The 16,511-nt window shown below is 34.0% G+C and overlaps 4 protein-coding genes across 4 annotated transcripts; all 4 read left to right on the forward strand.

Moving 5' to 3' along the window:
- The first annotated feature begins 2,908 nt into the window (after positions 1-2,908).
- Positions 2,909-5,433, forward strand: LOC145634233 (senescence/dehydration-associated protein At4g35985, chloroplastic-like). The gene is made up of 5 exons (XM_081685657.1): positions 2,909-3,594; positions 4,160-4,284; positions 4,406-4,572; positions 4,782-4,866; positions 5,028-5,433. Exons 1-5 carry the CDS (start codon positions 3,031-3,033, stop codon positions 5,188-5,190), a joined length of 1,104 nt encoding a protein of 367 aa, XP_081541783.1. The 5' UTR covers positions 2,909-3,030; the 3' UTR covers positions 5,191-5,433.
- A 708-nt stretch (positions 5,434-6,141) lies between these two features.
- Positions 6,142-12,253, forward strand: LOC145634234 (tRNA A64-2'-O-ribosylphosphate transferase-like). Its single transcript, XM_081685658.1, has 6 exons — positions 6,142-6,518; positions 7,864-8,688; positions 9,915-10,009; positions 10,526-10,634; positions 11,133-11,192; positions 11,353-12,253. Exons 1-6 carry the CDS (start codon positions 6,224-6,226, stop codon positions 11,508-11,510), a joined length of 1,542 nt encoding a protein of 513 aa, XP_081541784.1. The 5' UTR covers positions 6,142-6,223; the 3' UTR covers positions 11,511-12,253.
- Positions 12,254-14,065: 1,812 nt separating this feature from the next.
- LOC145636130 (uncharacterized) lies at positions 14,066-14,818 on the forward strand. The gene is made up of 2 exons (XM_081687590.1): positions 14,066-14,145; positions 14,260-14,818. The coding sequence occupies exons 1-2, from the start codon at positions 14,066-14,068 to the stop codon at positions 14,816-14,818; spliced, it is 639 nt and encodes a 212-aa protein (XP_081543716.1).
- A 299-nt stretch (positions 14,819-15,117) lies between these two features.
- LOC145636133 (uncharacterized) lies at positions 15,118-15,579 on the forward strand. The gene has a single exon (XM_081687593.1). It carries the CDS (start codon positions 15,118-15,120, stop codon positions 15,577-15,579), a length of 462 nt encoding a protein of 153 aa, XP_081543719.1.
- Positions 15,580-16,511: the final 932 nt, after the last annotated feature.

Below are 16,511 nucleotides of genomic sequence, written 5' to 3' on the forward strand. Positions count from 1 at the left end.
ACACCAGCTATGACACATGTCAATTTCTGGTGTGTCCTTAGTTTTTTTTTTTTTTTTTTTTTTTAAAAAAAAAAACTTTAATATTTTAGGAAATTACATTATGTACAAAAATAATTGTCATCGATAACTATATAAAATAAGTAAAGATCTTTTACATTCTATAAATGGACGTATATGCAACTACTATAAGTCTATATGTGTTTTGACGTTTTGGCAACATATAATTACTTTAAAATATGCAATCTTTGAGAATCATTTTGTAAGAATATATTATCTTCATGTACTTGACAATAATAATTACTAAATTAGGAAAAAAAAATATTCTTTGATTAATAGTAAAAAATAAAAAGAATACATCGATTTTGTCTTTGAAAAATTAAAATTACCCATACGATCAAAGATCACTACAAGAAAACGCGTTTTTAGCGACCAATATTAACGATGGGCATCAAATCAATCGGTAAAATGAAATATTAGCAAATAATTTTGAAAACATTCGCTACTTACCGACCGTTAAGATGATAATCAATCGCTAATTATCAATTGTTTTAAAAAGCAGTCGTTCGACATAATTTTATAATAATCATTTGATTAAAGTACTAAAAAAACTCTTTCACGAGATATTCAATATTTAAATTTTTGTAAAGACATGAAACAATAAGAAAATAACTATGTTTTGGTAAAAATTTATTCACAATAATTTTAGAATTTTTTTTTTATTAAAAATAATGCTAATTTAATAATGAAAATTAAAATATTTCGTGCATTGCACGGGACCTAACCTAGTAATACCCTAAATTAGGGTTCGTATGTCATAATAGAAAAACAAAAAACCAAAAAACAGAAAACCACGACGATATCAAACAAATCCTGAATTAGGCTTTTGCCTTGTGACTTTTTGGGTTAGCTCAACAATTTTTATTTTTATTTTTTATTTTGACAAAATGGAAAAAGAGGCTAACCTCCTACCCATTAAATCAAAGTGTTACTATTTTTATTTTTATCTTAAATCCGCAATTTCTAGCATAGTCCTGGAGTACCATGACACGGTACTCCAGGTTTTATAAAACTCATGTTATTTTGATGTTAACTCTTTGTTACTTCAAATTATATATTTGTTATTTTTAAATACATGTATGTTATTTCGCCATTTTTCTCAATCATGTTCCTCCCGCACTCACTCTCTCTTCCTCTCGGTTACTCCAATTCAAAATCATACACTTTCTCCCTCCTTTCTTCTTCCAATTTTCTGGGTTTCTAGGAATCAACCTCACTCTCTTCCTCTCACTACTCCAACTCCAAATCTAACGCACTTTTTCTCTCCCTTTTCTTCTTCTAATCTTCTGTGTTTCTTATAAATCAATTGATTTGAAGATAATTCTAAGGGTATAAATGTGTTTATGTCCAGAAATTTAGTATCTTCTAAAATGTTTGATTCTCTTCAAGATGCCTTAAAACTCAACACTACTAATGTTATTTTGATGTGAATTTATTATTATTTCAATTTATATATATGTTATTTGTTAATTAAATGTAAATTAAAAATAGCATGAGTTGGGTTGAAGTAATAAATAAGTAAATAATATATTGTTGTAAGAAAATAACACAACATTTAAACAAAATAACTGTATGCAAAATAACTCAAATATATTATGTAAGGAGTACCATGATCCATAGTACTCCAGGAGTACATAATACTAATTGTCTTAAATCAAAGTGTTACTATTTAAGATAAAGTGGGGTTTAACTAAAATATTCCGAATTTACACTTTAGATTTTGATAGCAATTAATTTAATCTAAACATTATATCTACATAATCCAAGTCCAAATTACTTTTTAATAACAAAGGGTCTTGTATGGACCCGGTCTACAATAAATTATTGTAGACCCAAAATTTGACATTTTCAAATAATATAATCACATTCTGGATGATATAATCACTTTTTTAGATAATATAATTATCTTTTTGTGAGTCATATTTTGAATTATATAATCTCATATTAAACCATTTAATGAGATTATATAATTATCTTTAGGATGATAAAATTTAAAAATCATGTTTTGAAATGATGTAATTTACTATTTGATACTTTTTATAATGATAAATTCACTTTTTGAGTTATACATTTATATAACAGTTTCAAAATGATGTAATTACTTTTGTAGTAATATAATCACATCTCGTATGATATAATCACATTCGTATGGTATACAAGAAGGTTGGGTCTACAATAAGTTATTATAAATCGTGTCTATTCTGGTCTTTGTATTTTAATAATATAGATTTATGAATAATTATGCTCTTCCTATTTAAGGATCTCATTTGACTAATAATATTGATCAAGTATGTGTGTGGTATGTCCAATGCAATGGTGTGCCTTAATTCAACTAATAAACCACACTTTTCATGTTCTCAATAATAATAATAATAATAAACCACAGTTTTCACTGCACGATCCCATCAATTTATAAGTAACTACTAACTAACCATTGTTGTACTAATATAATAATTCAAGAGACGAGTATGTAATGACATATTAATCAACTGAACAATATGAGAGATCAGATCGGATGACTTTGTTGGCACAACAATTTGTGTCTTATGGGAAATGAATCAATCCCCCATCACATAAGTATGAAACAAATATGAATGATAAGTAGGTTTCATCTAGCCCAACGCATGAAAGCCAAACTATTCCAAACTAGCAAGTACCTAAATAAAGGTGTTCCTAGCTTACCAAATATATTCCTTATTACTAGCTTTTGCAACATATAGTACGTACCACTATTTATAATCAAATTCCCTTATCCTCTCTTTTAGTAAAGCTATGCTCTACTTGATCCAACAGAATATATACTTATGATCTTCTAATCTTATTCACACACACATTTTTCTTTCCTACCCTTTATTGTCTCCCTTAATTAATTTGGCCTTAGCTTTACTACATATACATACTAGTATATGCATGTACCTTAGCTAGTACTCCTTAGTTCTTCCTACATACCCAAAACCTTAACAAATTAAAACTATGATGTCTTTTAGTCCTTTTTCATCAAAATCGCGGTCATCTAACCAAATAAAAATCGAAACCAACACAATCAAGCACGAGCTTTTGCTCCGTATACCAGGATGTATAGTCAACTTGATGGAAGAAGGACAAACCATAGAGCTAGGACGAGGAGATTTCTCTATATACATCCTTTCTGACCAAAATATACCCCTTGCAACCATCATCAAGGTCGCGAATAACCTACAATGGCCACTCACGAAAGATGAGCCCGTGGTTAAGCTTGATGCTTTTCACTATCTTTTTACGTTGCCCATGAAAGGAGGTGATCCTTTGAATTATGGGGTGAGTTTCTCAGACCGATGTGACAAAAATTTGTTAGGGTCCTTGGATTCTTTCCTTAGAGAACATTCTTGTTTTTCTTGCTCATCCACGACGAAAGGGAGAAATAATAATGATCTTGATTGGAAGGAGTTTGCCCCTAAGGTTGAAGCTTATAATGGTGTATTGGCTAGGGCAATTGCTGGAGGAACTGGCCAAATTGTTAAGGGCATTTTTATGTGTAGCAATGCTTACACCAACCAGGTATGATAGTATATTGCTTAGATATATATGTTGTTCTTTAGTTCCAACCATATTGTTTAATTGTTTATTAGGTCACGTCTAGATTATACTAGTTCAATTCTATAGTGTTTGATCAATCATTTGAGTTTCATTTGGGTTATGTAAGCTAACTGAGAAAGCAACTAAAAAAATTAGTGTCTTTTTATTATTATTTTTTTTCCCTTTTCATTTTTTTTTCTTTTTTACCCTTTTTTTTTTGTTTTTTTTTTTTTACGGCTATAATGCCGATAAAAATGTTACGGAGTACATCGAGGTCATGGGACTTTAGTAGTAACCAAATAGCAAACTCGAATTATATTAAGTCCTCATTTAAGCAAAAAAAAAAAAAAAAAAAAAAAAAAGAGGGGGTCGGGGGTCGGGCAAGGGGATAATGGTAGGAATTGTGTATGATATTGGGCGGATTGGACCTTTAAAAAGTAATGAATAACGCACAATGTTATCATAATAACAAGTTTTATTTTAAAATTTAAATTGTGAAACTACCAAGCATGTATGGTAAATAAAAAGCTCGATACGCTTTTACTAGGTGCAAAGTGAAGGGAATATGATTCTTAGCCAAGAGAACAAGAATGGGAGAGCCACACTTGCAAAGACTAAAAGCAACAACAATACTGCTGCAAAAAACAATGCCATGAATCAAAGCATAAAGCGGTAAATCTTGTGCTATAATAGTTAGATTTTATTTCCTAGTGACTAATTAAAAAGAAGTAGCATCAATACTATGCTTATCCTTAATTAACTTTGTACCGTGTTTGGATGGTTGCATAATTAGTGCAAGAAATTTGTCAAATGCAACACAACAAATGAGCAAAACTATGCTAAATGGAGTTGGGATAGCCACTGGATCAGTGATGGGGCCCTTGGTTAATTCCAAACAAGGCAGAGCATTTTTCTCTATGATGCCTGGAGAAGTTCTCCTAGCTTCTCTTGATGCTGTTGGTATGTTATTTTAATACCACAATTATATACCTTATAGGATTTACTAGTATATCAATGAGCTAGGTTAGATTTATTTAAGATTGTGCGGCAAAAGTAGTTGTTATATTACGTGTTACTGTTGGTGTGTTGATTGTTTGGTGTAGAGTAAGTTGTAGATTAATGTGTGAATGAAAGTATATTTAATGTAATTGTCAAATTTGATTGCACAGATAAGATAATGTGTGCTGCGGAAGCTGCTGAGCAACAAGCTCTCCAAGCCACCTCCGGGGCTGCGGTTAGGATGGTTTCCAACAGGTTTTTAACGATCACTTTATCACCTTATTATTACTGTTATTGTGACGTAAAAAAATACTTATCTTTAGAAAATAAAAGACATATTTTAATCGAGAAAATCTTACTTTAATTATTGTTGTGTTTAACTAAATTCACAAAATGCTATCATTTTATCATCTTAGGTATGGAGAAAATGCAGGGCAAGCCACAGATGATGCCCTTGCAACCGCTGGACATTGCGCTGGGACGGCTTGGAACATACTCAAGATTAGGAGAGCTATAAATCCAGCTTCCGTGGCTAAATCCGGGACTATTCGGAGTACCGGAAACGCTATCAAAAATTGAAGAATAAAGATGTACGAAATAGGTTCAAGGAACAATATACTTTGTAATCCTGATGCTAGTGTGATATGTCTATTTTTTCAGGATTAATGTCGTTTTTAAGAATTGTTTGGTTGAGTGTTGTGTATTTAAATACTATCTCCGTTACATATTATTTGCATATGTAACGAAGGTAGTACTATACATCATCGTGACTATATATGTTTTTAAAAGCTCCTCAAATACTACTTCCTCTATTCATTTTTACTTAACCCGCTTTGACATTAATATTAATCACCACCCCTTCTTTGACCGTCTTGTATGAATGATATGTAAGGAAAAATATATATGGGTGACATCTTTTTAAATTCGTCTCAGTAAATACTATCTTAAAATACAACTTTTATAGTTTTTACTTATGGAGAGTTAAAGTTGGATATATTTTAATTGATTTCATTGAAAAAAAAAGAATTTAGTTTAAAATTCTATTTTCAATCAAATTTGGATAGAATTTTAGGATAAAGTTGTTAATTGAGAGTTTTATTTTTGATAAAATATCAATATATTTCATAAGTATAAATTAAATTATAATTTTATTCAAAAAAAATATTAGATTATAACTTTATAAAAATTACCAATATTATTATTACTCATTTACATGCCTACTACATAATTGACATACATATTAAAAATTTATCTCAAAATTTAATACGTCCCCGATTGATAGTCACTTTTGCCATTTTTGGTGACTCAAAATGTTAGTCACATTTGCTTTTTTCAAGTACCATTGATATTATTTTTTTTTTATCAAAACTCTCTAACATTTGCAAAAATTACCTTCCCTCACTACTTTTTTTTGCATATCCAAGGTAAATTTTCTTTTTCAATGTAATTTAATTCTCCTTAATTCCCGTGATTTTTCTTCAAAAGTGATTATCAATCGGGGACAGAGGGAGTAAACAATTAAAAATAAAGGGAGTATTATATTGAAAACCTAATTAAAGACATAAATCTTCCCAACAATAAAACTAGAATAAGAAACTACATATTATTATCAATGGAAATAGAAGAGGAAACATTGAGACAGAGCATATACAAAGCATCAAGAAGCATAAAAAAGAGAGACAATACTTTGTATAACGCCTTACTCTCAATCTACCATGACTCCATTTTTGTCGGAGAGATTTCTCAACTATGGCCTCGTCTTCCACTTGTTGCTAACCTTCGTTGCGGTTTATGGTATTCGCCTCAATTCAATGGCGGCACTTGTTACTTCAAATCCACTGATGGTCACTCCAACAATTGCTCTTTCAATACCTCCCGCCTCAATCTCCACCTCGCCCTGCTCGCTGGTATATATCTAATTTTTGTTAATTAGTAATTGATTCTTTGATTTTGTACTCCGAAAGGAGTTTCAATGTTAATTAGTTATCGATTATTTGATTTTTTAAATTGTAAATGGTATGTTTGTTATAGTTGTAAATGGTGTTCAATTGCTATACTACCTCCGTTAACTTTTATTTGCAACTTTGGGGCATTATTTGTGACATACTCCCTCCGTTTTTAAATACTTGCTCCATTTCTCCATGCGCTGTGTTGTTGGAGAAATTGAAGAAAGTAATAAAATATGGAGGTAGTGGGGTAGTTGAAAAATAAAAAAATTGTAAAAAGCAAAAGTAGTAGAAGAATAGGAAGAGAGAGAGTATTATGTTGGGTCCACTAATTGGAAAAATGAATTAAATGTTGTAAAAGTTTTCCATAAAAGAAAATGGAGCAATATTTAAAAAAGGCCGGAAAAGAAAAGTGGATGAAGTATTTAAAAACGGAGGGAGTTTAAAATATTCCAAAGTTGCAAATAAAAGTTAACGGAGATAGTACTTGTATGTAAATGATTAAATCTAGACTACGCCTTTTATTTTGAATTAGTTGATCCAATTATAGCATTAGAACTCTAAAGATCAGTAATTGGTAATCCTTTAAACGTTTGATTTAGAATTATGAATGAATGGAAAAAAAATGTAGAATTATAGACAAGCTCTGATGGAGATTACTAACTTAACCACAATTCTGGTTGAATAATGGATTCAATGATTCATTTAGCAGTTTGGTTAAATTGCAGTGTGTTTTGTTGCGGAACTAGTTGTAATATAGGGCTGCTTGAATCTCGAGTTTGATTGGAACGAAAGATTTTAAGGTGCTATGGAATATGGAGTTTTTGGTTCTTTAAAAGATATTATCAAGTCTGTCTTTATTTCATTTAATAAAGTGGATAATGAGAAAATCTTATTATTGGGTGTTAAAAAAAAATGTGATCGGAGAAAGAAAGCGATTAAACATGAACAGGAAATGGGAAGTTTTTGTGGGGTGCATCAAAAAGGAAAGTTGAAAGTTAAATGCTGGGCATAAGAGTAACCAGTAGAATAATAAGGGGGTATATGGGATTTGAAGACCTTTACTTCTTGAGCCTTGCTGTTTTGGAACTAAATTTGTCGATGCTTTGTAGAAGACTTAATGGAGGTGAGTAAGTGACTAAAAGTCCGAAAGATCCTACTAGTTTACTTGAGAATATGAGATATTGAGATGCAATTTTGTTTGTCCATTTGTGTTCATGCTGTGTGATTTTTTTTCAGCTTTAATTTTTGGATTAATGAATTACTTGTTTATTTATTTATTTATTTTTTTACTATCATTGTTTAGGGAACAAAGGTGGGTGTATAATTGTTGATTCAACTCGAAAAGGGAAGCGATTTCCTGATAGCATGTCAAAGACGATACCTGTTTGGTCATGTGTATTAAATCGTGTTATTCAACGGTACAAAAACATGATACATGAAAATTTCTCTGCTGCAAATGAAGAAAAGCCTAAAGAAAATTCAACTGATTGGGATTGTCACTTGCATCTACCTCTATGGGTTCCTAAGACAGAGAAGGCTTCTATTGAAAATCGCCTTGATGACTTTACTGCACTGTTGGAAGAGAGTGGTGCTGATATTGCTTCACTTGCAGCATCCTTAAGAAAACCTCTACGCCCCTTATGGATCTCCCAAAAATCTGTTATATGGTTAAATGAAGTCCCTGATCATGATTCCTGGGATTTCACACCTCTAATACTTGTTTCCGGATCCTCCTCGAATGGCTTTCTTCCACAAAGGACAAGCTCTGAGTTCAGTTGGAACTATATTCCTGGTGCAGGAGATGATGAAGAAAGTTGGGCTAGGGGTTTAACTCCTGACCTTTTCTGGAATCATGTATATGACCTCATAAACTGCGGGCCTGATTTGTGTAACAAGAAAGTTTCTGAAATAGTCGAAAAGGATAGAGTATATCGGGCACAACGAGGACAAGACGCTCCTCAGATTTTGGTGAAGTCTCAAAAGTCTTTAGAGACCAATGGACATCACGAGTTTCCATTGCACTCAGAGTTTGAAAGTATAAAAGTTGGCGTAAGTCCTTCCACCAAAAGGGATTCTTCAATATGTTGGCTAGGATTGACAAATATCTCTGTGAGCACAACTCAACTTGGTAATTTATTAGTTTGCTATTATTATTACTATTATTGTTATTTTGTTTGTTTTGGTTGGTTCTTTGTTTACCATCAAGCCTAACTGTCTGACATCACCTAGAACGCAAGATAACTGAACCCCCTATAGTCTTAGGCCTTCCATGACTTGGTTTTGTTGTCTGTTGCTTCTCCATGTCAATTTTAAGATATCCTTGTTCATTTCCCTATATTCCTATAACTGTCTCGGCTATGCTCATTCTGAGCAGTTTGCTTTCCTTGATTTTCTTTGCTTTTATTTGCAATCCATGATCCAATAACATTCAGACGACCAAGTTGCAGGAATTCTATTGAGTACTTGCCAGAGTAATACTATTCTCTAAATTTTAGTACTAAACTGTTATGAGGAAAAAGGTTCGCCAGAGTATCATTAGAACATTGATACAACACACAAACTGGACACCTGCACTAGTTTTCACCTTTATTTCATTTGTAGCTGCTGTGTAGCACATCACCAATTATAATTTCTCCTTTCTTTCATTTGTTACCGATGTTGTTGCACATCACCAGCCACAATGTAAACATAGTTCAGAATGTTTGTAGTATAATCACTAACTTGTTTTTATGAGTTGTGTTATCATATCTCCATAACAACACTTATATTAAAACTTGAAATGGATATGGTAAAAAGTATTATGTCTTTATTCACTTTTTTGTGCCAAGTTTCCCTGTTTCTGTGACATGGAGTCAGTTCTCTCTCATAGTTTCTGTAATAGACTGATTCTCTGGCTTTGTATTTTGAAATAAACAAGGCAAGTAAACAAAGATGAAAGCTTGATGTTTGATTGATGATGGCAAAAGAGGTCACTCTCTTTGATAACCTTAGGTTACCTCTCTCTTAGTAACTTGAGGTTACCATTCTCTCTCATTCCGCAATACAAATCCCATGCCTCTCTCATTCTCCTACATGAAGTATATACAAGGATTGTAAAAAGGTCTAGCTAGTTTCAATTGATCTTGTCTTTTTCTACCAAGCACCACTCTTCATGTCTCTCAATTACTTGCTGAGTTGCTGCTGCCTCCTTTATTCTCAGTCATTAATTGTATTGTCTTCTTGCGCCAGCTTGGCTTACCTGTTCCCCTTTCTCCTTTGTTTGTCTTAGAAGTGGATATTTGGTTTGGCTAGGCCGAATATGAGGCCATTACAGTTTCTCACGTGCTGCTTTATATTGTGTATCTATGTGGGCAGCTGCGACTAAACCAGATGTTGACAGTATACTGAATTGTGGCAATGAGCTTCTCAATGTTGACCATTCATATGCTTATTTGCATCTGCCTATAGTGGTATGTCTTCTTGATCATTTCATCTTAGATATATATATATATATGTTATAAGTGTGTAAATTTGGAGTGCCAAGTTTCTCCTTAGTTATCAATTAAAAGACTCTAAATGGCTAACATGTTTGCCATCTAGCAACTATTGAATTGACAGTATAACCTTGTGTAATGCATAGGTTGAAGTGTGATCTTGGAAGGAAAAAAAACTTGACTTAGTCTAGTGTTAGGTGGCTTACACTAGCCATTTAACCTCATTATTTACGTAATTATGTAAAAATTATCTAGCAACTATTGAATTGACAGTAACCTTGGAAGGAAAAAAAACTAAACTTGTTAATTATGTAAAAATAATCCACAATATATTCACGTGGGCTTGTGTAGGACAAGAGCTAAAACTCTAAAAGGAACATCTATTGAACTGAGTGAAAATGCTAACTGCCTTTTTTTTTTTTTTTTGGAATTTAGATTGATATCTAATAGTTTTCTTTTTGTTCTTTTTCCTCATTTTTCCTCTTTAATCAGAGCTCAAAGTTGGACCGATTTTCGCTGTTAAATAATCTTCCTTCAGCAATGAAGTTTGCTAGGTCAACCTTACTCCAAGCAAAATCTCTTTTAGTGTGTTGCCCTGATGGTAAGTGAATTTGCTTCAGTTTTGAAATTTATTTCAGCATAACAGAACGACATATTTAATTTTTTGCTTATTGCCTGTGAAAATGATCACCTAGGGACTTTTGTTCTCACTGCTTGTATTTTTTGTGCCGCTCTAAGTCATCTTTATTTCAACTCAAACATGATTTTTCACGTCTCACCTTTTGATATGAAGTGAGTTACAACACATAGGCACATCGACCCTACTCAAATGGTGCATAGCTCCTTCAAAAAAACTTGTTTCAAACTTTAAATTATTTGACACCTATTCTTCATCCTCATATAACTTGAGGTTTCCATCAGATATATCATGCACTAAAGTGTCTATCTCTATGTTTGTTTAAGTATACCATTGGATTCATTTCATATTAGGGAGTTTCAATCAGTATTCTTCCGGCTTATACAAATTTGCTCTATCAAAATGTTTCTATTTAGTTGATAATTGTGAAAGCACACTAACTATTGTGTGTAAATTTTTCAGGAGAAGACATCAGTGTATGTGTTTGCCTAGCAATCTTAATCTCATTATTCACTGAAGACGGTACATTCTTCTCTTCTTTCTCTGGCTTACATCAGTTATCATATACAATATAAAAAACTCATGTCAAATATTGTATAGCTTGTCTTTGAATTCAGTAGTAGTGAATTACTATCGTGCTTATACAGTCAAAAAGCTTATTGCTTGGTACTTTGATACACAGGATCCTTTGACGATGGGAAGTCTTTTAAAGAGAGAGAGATTTCTAAATTGGAAATGAGGCGACGACTTGTATTTATGTGCAAGTTTTCTACAAATGCAAGGCCATCCAGAGGGAATTTAAGACAGGTCTTTTGTTTCCTTAACACTTTGTTTGGATAGGAAGAAATAGAAGGAAAAGAAGAGAAGAGAAATGGAGGGGGACAAAATCTCTTGTTTGGGTAAAAGATTGGGGGAAGGAAGGGGAAGGAGAGGGAGGGATCTATTTTCCCTCTCTCTATAACAACCATAATCTCTCCAAAATTGAAGAGATTTGGAGGGAAAATGGAGCTCACCTCCCCCTCCCTTTCTTTTCCTTTCCTTTCCTCCATTCTCCCTCCCCTTATTTTCTTTCCTTCTTTGCTATCCAAACAAACCGTAAGGCTATGTTTGGATAACAAAAAATGGAAGGAAAGGAAGGGAAGGGAAAGGGAGGGAGACAAAGTTCCTTGTTTGGATAATATGTTGGGGGAGGGAAGGGGAGGGGGAGGGAGGGATCCATTTTCCCTCCTCCTTTAATAAAGACCATCCCTTCAAAATTAGAGAGATTTGGAGGGAAAATGGAGCTCATCATTTCCTCCACTTTCCTTTCCTTCCCCTTCCTCCTATTTCCCTCCCTTCCATTTCCCTTCTAATTTCTTATCCAAACATAGCATAAAAGTGGAACATCATATTCTTAGAGCAAATTTCTGTAATGAATAATCTTCAGTAGTTTTAATACGTATTTGTTGTATCAAGACATCGATCTTTCTATTGCGATAGTTATACAGAATAAAAAGAGGGAGACACAAAAGACACTTTGATATACTGCTGACTAGCTAATCTTTCTTATTATGCCATTCACTTGCATATTTTAATTGAAACATTTTTTGTACCACCTTGACTAAGTTTATTGATCACAAGTTGGGTTTTCTACTACCCTTCTCTATTATTGTTTCTTCACTATGTTTCGACTTTCGAGGATGTTCTTCTCCTTGAGTTTGGTTTCGCTTGCTCATGTGTGTGTTGGGGTCTGATGTTCTGGTTTATTCGCTAATTAGAAAGCTTCTGGTCATCATTTTTTTTTACGGGGTCATCATCTTTATTAGCTTAAACATTGTGAATCAATGATTAAACAAAAAATATTCTGAAAATAAAATATAATTGGAAAATTTGTCAAGAATAAGCCAACCTTTGCATGATTAGCTCAAAATAAGTCAACTTTTCAATTAACTCAAAATAAATCGACTTTCAGAGATATTTTCTTTTAATAGGTCCAATGACCTAAAACCTACTAAACAAGTCATTCTTCAATTAAAATAACTTATTATTTTATTAAACGTAAATAATTACAATAATTTAAAAAATAAAAAAAAATCTCAGCAACCCCATCTCCACCAGCTCTCCTCTACCACCGTCAGCGATTCCCCCCCCCCCTTGCCGGCATGGTGCTTGTATCCCCTCCCTTTCCCCATCCATGTCAACACCCCACCTAAACCCAAACACCTATCCCTCCCTTTTCCCTTTCCTCTTTTCCCTTTCTCGCTTCCCCTACCGTGAGTTGACCCCTCTGCCCTTCTCCACCCCAAACCCTTAAACCAACCCCGAAACCAACCGTTGACCACGTTGAAGCAATAAAGAATTCGAAACCATTGGAATTGTACCAGAAAACAAATCGGCAGAAGAAATGTTAAGCTATTAGGCCTATTACCCACATTTTGTACGGCGAATTTCTGGTGAACTACAGAGCGAAAGAAGAGTAGGTGTCGGGGTTTGGGTTTGAGTTTGGGTTTGGGGAAACGGGAAAGGGGTAACCGGGTAAGTAAGGCTGGGAGGGATACGTGTGTTCGTGGGTAGGGGTTGGTCGCGTGGGCCAGGGGAGGGGGTGACCGCCGTTCGGCGGCCGGTGGCAAGGGAGATGGTGGGGAGTGAGGCTGGCAGTGGGTAAGTGGCTGAAATGTTTTTTAGTTTATTTTTTTATTTGATATTATTGTTAATTGAACAAAAGGTTTTTTAACATAACTAATCAAAATTGAATGTTAATCAAATTTTTTTTATATAAAAGGACCAATTACATAATGACATGTGGCATAATTAACCCAAACAACCGGTGATCTTAAAATTCAACAGGTCATGACTTATTTTGAGAAGATACTCTATAAAGGTCGAGTTATTTTTAGTTAATCAAAAGGTTGACTTATTTTGAGTTAACCGGACAAAGGTTGGCTTATTATTGACAAATTTTCCAATATAATTTTTATTTTCTATATTTATCACCAATTTTAAAATTAGCAATTGTTTTTCTATATTAAAATAATGTTAAAAAGAGTATCTAAAAAGTTTTTTAAAAAATGTATATATTAAAAGAATAAAACAGTTGATGAGTTAGTTGGGTTTTTTAGGATGGTAGTTTTCCTAAAAAAAATAAAAATTAAACATAATAATAATTAAAAATAAAAAATATATCAAAAACTACCTATTTAGATTAATTTTTTGTACCAATAAAAAAAAACGTCGTGAGAAACTACCTATTAAAATAAAACGTTGGGAAAGAAATCCTTTTGAAGTCCGTTATTCAGGCGATCCCGGCATATTTAATGGGAGTATAAATTTCCATCATCAGTGACTCAGAGCATTCGTTCGGCTATGGGAAATTTTTTTTGGGGTTCGGGTTCCCGGAGGAAGATCCATTAGAAATCATGGGAGGTGATGTGCACGCCAAAATGTGTAGGGGGTATGGGTTTCAAAGACTTGGAGGTGTTCAACATTGCGTTGCTTGGTAAACAAGCTTGGCGAATTGTGCATAAGGAAGATTCCCTCCTTGGTCGAGTCATGAAAGCGAAGTACTACCCTATAATTCTTTCTTGGACTCTTATTTGGGAGTGTCCGGCAGTTTTTCATGGAAGAGTATATGGAGTGCGAACGCACTATTGAAGGAAGGACTAATATGGCGAATTGGCAATGGGTCTACGGTGAACATTTGGAAAGATCCTTGGGTTGCGGATGAAAATGGGATGTTTATCACAAGTGCGGTAGTGGAGGGCTTGAATAATGTGAATGAATTGGTGGATTTTTCGAAAATGGAATGGAGGGAGGAGCTAATCTCTTCGGTGTTCAATGAAAGGGACACAAAGTGTATCCTTTCGATTCCTTTAGGTGCGCAGGCTTCTAAGGACGTAATTACATGGGCTTTCTCGAACGATGGTATGTACTCCACCAAAACTTCTTATATGCTGGGTAAAGGGTGCAATTTTGATCTTTTTCACAAAGCTTGGGCTGAATTATGGGGGTTATTAGAGGCATCACCGAGAGTTAGACACTTTCTTTGGAGGATGTGCACGAACACATTACCATCAAAAGGGTTGTTGAAGGCCCGTCATTTGATTGATTCTGCCAGATCTGTTTGGTGTGATGAGGAGGATGAAACTGATGCCCATCCATGCCATCTTTGAGTGTAGGCGAGTGCATGAGCTATGGTCTGACGTTGCTGCACTGGTGCTAAGCCGCAGAGTGAAGAAACAATGTGTGAGCTACTTGTGAGGTGGGGTCTGGCAGGGGGTAAAACTAAGCGGAAGGCTGCAATTTTAGCTTGGGTTATTTGGAAGGAGAGTAATGATAGGATTTTTGCGGGCACTACCACTCCTAACGAGATTTTGCTTGCAAGAGTCAGGAAAGCTATGGAAGAACACGACCTATATAGCAAGAAAATCTATGCTGTTGCGCCAAGTAAACCGAAGCAAAGCAGCAACAAATGGATTCCACCCCTGTTGGGGTTGTAAAGCTCAACTCGGATGCATCTTTGTGTGACGAGGGTTGGGCTGGTTTGGGTGTGGTAGCTCGAGACCATGATGGGAAGGCTTTATTTGCTGCAACTCGTAGAATTCGTGAAGGGAAAGCACTCCTCTTAGCGGTGAGACTTGCTAGACGATATGGTTATGAGAATGTCATTTTAGAATCGGATAGCCAAGTTCTTATCAACCGCCTCTCGAAAGCTTCAGTTTATTTGTCTGATTTTGATGTAGTTTTAGAGGATATCTTGTCGATTAGTAGTGCTTTTTTGTCTTTCACTTGGTCTCATGTTAAAAGGGATGATAACTTAGTAGCCGATAACCTTGCTAAGCTAATGTCATTTGGTACTGAACAGATTTGGGTGAATCATTGTCCTGTAATGATCTCCCCGCATGTACTCTCGTACAATTTGTCATTGCATTAGCTCTGTTTTCCCTTAAAAAAAAATGTTGTAAGAAACTACCTATTAAAATAAAAAATAAGCAAAATTGGTATAAACCACCTTTTTGTCCAATTTTTTTTGAAAATACCACCTTTTATGTTTTTTTTTTATTTACTAAACCACCTTTTTAAGTACCTAAATTCTTGATTGCATCACCCCTATTTCAAATTTTGACGAAAAAATTAACTGAGACGTCAAAGGGGCCCACAACTTGTGTCTTTCACTCCTAAATCATGTATTTTTTCACCCTCAAAAACATTTGACCCTTCCCTGTATATAAATGCATGACTAAATTGAGTAAAGCTCTAAAAAAACCAAACCTAATTTTGCTACGAAAATTAAATTGTAGTATTTGTTTATTCTCAAACCCTAAATTGAGCTAATAAAAGTGATGGTTGAGATGCAAGGGAAGGTTTTGCTATAGTTGATGATTTGGAAGTAGATGGTTGAGATGCAATCTGTTAGATTTGAAATTGGGGTGGTGCAATAAAAAATTTAGGTACTTAAAAAGTGGTTTTATAAATAAAAAAACATAAAAGGTGTTTTTTTTAAAAAAAAGTTGGACAAAAAAGGTGATTTATACCAATTTTACCTAAAAATATTGTAAAAATGATCCTTTGTTGGATTTCTGTCATTGACAAATTTCTACGATGTGTACCAAATGACCACCCTCATTCGGTCACATGATTATAAATTAGCCAAATTCTCACCTTTTGCTTTCCCAATTCGGTACCTAGCATCCCCATTTCATCCTTATATCCCTTAAATTCTCCTTCCTTGGGTCATTTCTCCCATCCTATACTTCCATTTGACAATATGCATTTTGGTGAAAATCTCATGTGCGGTTTTGTAGAGTGGCAATAAGGGTCACTTATCTGTCAACTTTTCCACTATCACCCCACAAAACCAAACTC

The sequence above is a fragment of the Chenopodium album genome, chromosome 6 (genome assembly GCF_948465745.1).
Source record: "Chenopodium album chromosome 6, dcCheAlbu1.1, whole genome shotgun sequence".
In the NCBI taxonomy this organism is placed as follows: Eukaryota; Viridiplantae; Streptophyta; class Magnoliopsida; order Caryophyllales; family Amaranthaceae; genus Chenopodium; species Chenopodium album.

What these genes read in the sequence shown, in the direction of transcription:
- LOC145636130 (XM_081687590.1), top strand. Translation starts at nt 14,066, where the DNA reads ATGGGAGGTGATGTGCACGCCAAAATGTGTAGGGGGTATGGGTTTCAA. An exon ending in GTTCAACATTGCGTTGCTTG is followed by an intron (nt 14,146 to 14,259) that starts GTAAACAAGCTT and finishes AGTGTCCGGCAG; the next exon opens with TTTTTCATGGAAGAGTATAT.
- LOC145634233 (XM_081685657.1), top strand. Translation starts at nt 3,031, where the DNA reads ATGATGTCTTTTAGTCCTTTTTCATCAAAATCGCGGTCATCTAACCAA. An exon ending in GCAATGCTTACACCAACCAG is followed by an intron (nt 3,595 to 4,159) that starts GTATGATAGTAT and finishes CGCTTTTACTAG; the next exon opens with GTGCAAAGTGAAGGGAATAT. An exon ending in AGCTTCTCTTGATGCTGTTG is followed by an intron (nt 4,573 to 4,781) that starts GTATGTTATTTT and finishes TTGATTGCACAG; the next exon opens with ATAAGATAATGTGTGCTGCG.
- LOC145636133 (XM_081687593.1), top strand. Translation starts at nt 15,118, where the DNA reads ATGGATTCCACCCCTGTTGGGGTTGTAAAGCTCAACTCGGATGCATCT.
- LOC145634234 (XM_081685658.1), top strand. Translation starts at nt 6,224, where the DNA reads ATGGAAATAGAAGAGGAAACATTGAGACAGAGCATATACAAAGCATCA. An exon ending in TGTGAGCACAACTCAACTTG is followed by an intron (nt 8,689 to 9,914) that starts GTAATTTATTAG and finishes CTATGTGGGCAG; the next exon opens with CTGCGACTAAACCAGATGTT. An exon ending in ATTTGCATCTGCCTATAGTG is followed by an intron (nt 10,010 to 10,525) that starts GTATGTCTTCTT and finishes CTCTTTAATCAG; the next exon opens with AGCTCAAAGTTGGACCGATT.